The 953-nt window shown below is 44.6% G+C and overlaps 1 protein-coding gene across 1 annotated transcript in view; it reads left to right on the top strand.

The window, feature by feature from the left end:
* Positions 1-813: 813 nt before the first annotated feature.
* EMH_0022760 (uncharacterized protein) overlaps positions 814-953 on the top strand; it is a gene marked incomplete at both ends in the record, with an annotated part of 360 nt that continues 220 nt past the window's right edge. The window contains one exon of the mRNA XM_013502010.1: positions 814-950. Within this exon, the coding sequence (XP_013357464.1) occupies positions 814-950 (137 nt within the window). The remainder of the gene's footprint in view (positions 951-953) is intronic.

Genomic DNA, 953 nt, shown 5'->3' on the forward strand with positions numbered 1-953 from the left:
CTGGGGTACAGCGGCGCCGAGGGTCTATGCTATGCATGCATTATTTTCTATTAATTATTAAAGTTATAAAAATAAATAAAATTAATAATATTAATTAAAATATTAATATAAATATTTGTTTATTTATTTGTTTTTATTTATTTTATTTGCTTAAATATTTATATTTTCTTTTTGTTAGCTTTCTCTATTTCTCTCTCTCTCTCTGTCGGCTGCCGCTCTGCTGCTGAGCGGTGCCGCTACCGCAGCTTCCTTTTTTGTTGTTTTTAATCGATAAAATATATTAATTAAATTAATTAATTTATTTATTTAATTAATTTAATTAATTAAATCAATTAATATCTACAAATGCAATTTATTTAGCTCTTCTTCTCTCCCTAACATTTCCTTTTCTCGTTCTTATATAAGGGGCCCCCCATACTGCAGCAAAGGGGGGGCCCCCTGCTGCTGCACAGCCTATGGATTCGATAGTTAGCAGCAGCAGCAGCAACAGCAGCAGCAGCAGCAATAACAGCAGCAGCAGCAGCAGCAGCAGCAGCGCTAATGAAGTCCCTAATATAACAGCTCCTGCTGCTGCTGCAGCTGGGGGGACTCCCCCCCCAGCTGCACTTTGTGTTGACTGCATTTCAATAAGCAGCGACTCAGACAGCAGCAGCAGCACCAATGGCAGCAGCAGCAGCAGCAGGAGCAGGAGCAGCAGCAGCAGGAGCAGGAGGAACCCCAGCAGCAGCAGCAGCAGCAGCAGCAGCAGCAGCAGCAGCAGCAGCAGCAGCAGGGGGATAGATGCATCTGCTTCAGTTATTTTGTTAGATAGCGATGAAGACGCAGACTACCAGGAGGACTTGCTGGCTCTCATCACCGCGGAAGAAGAATACTTCAGGCCTCAACAAAGCAGCAGCAGCAGCAGCAGCAGCAGCAGCAGCAGCAGCAGCAGCAGCAGCAGCAGCAGCAGCAGC

This window comes from Eimeria mitis, genomic scaffold, assembly GCF_000499745.2.
Source record: "Eimeria mitis Houghton genomic scaffold, Emh_scaff808, whole genome shotgun sequence".
NCBI classification, from domain to species: domain Eukaryota; phylum Apicomplexa; class Conoidasida; order Eucoccidiorida; family Eimeriidae; genus Eimeria; species Eimeria mitis.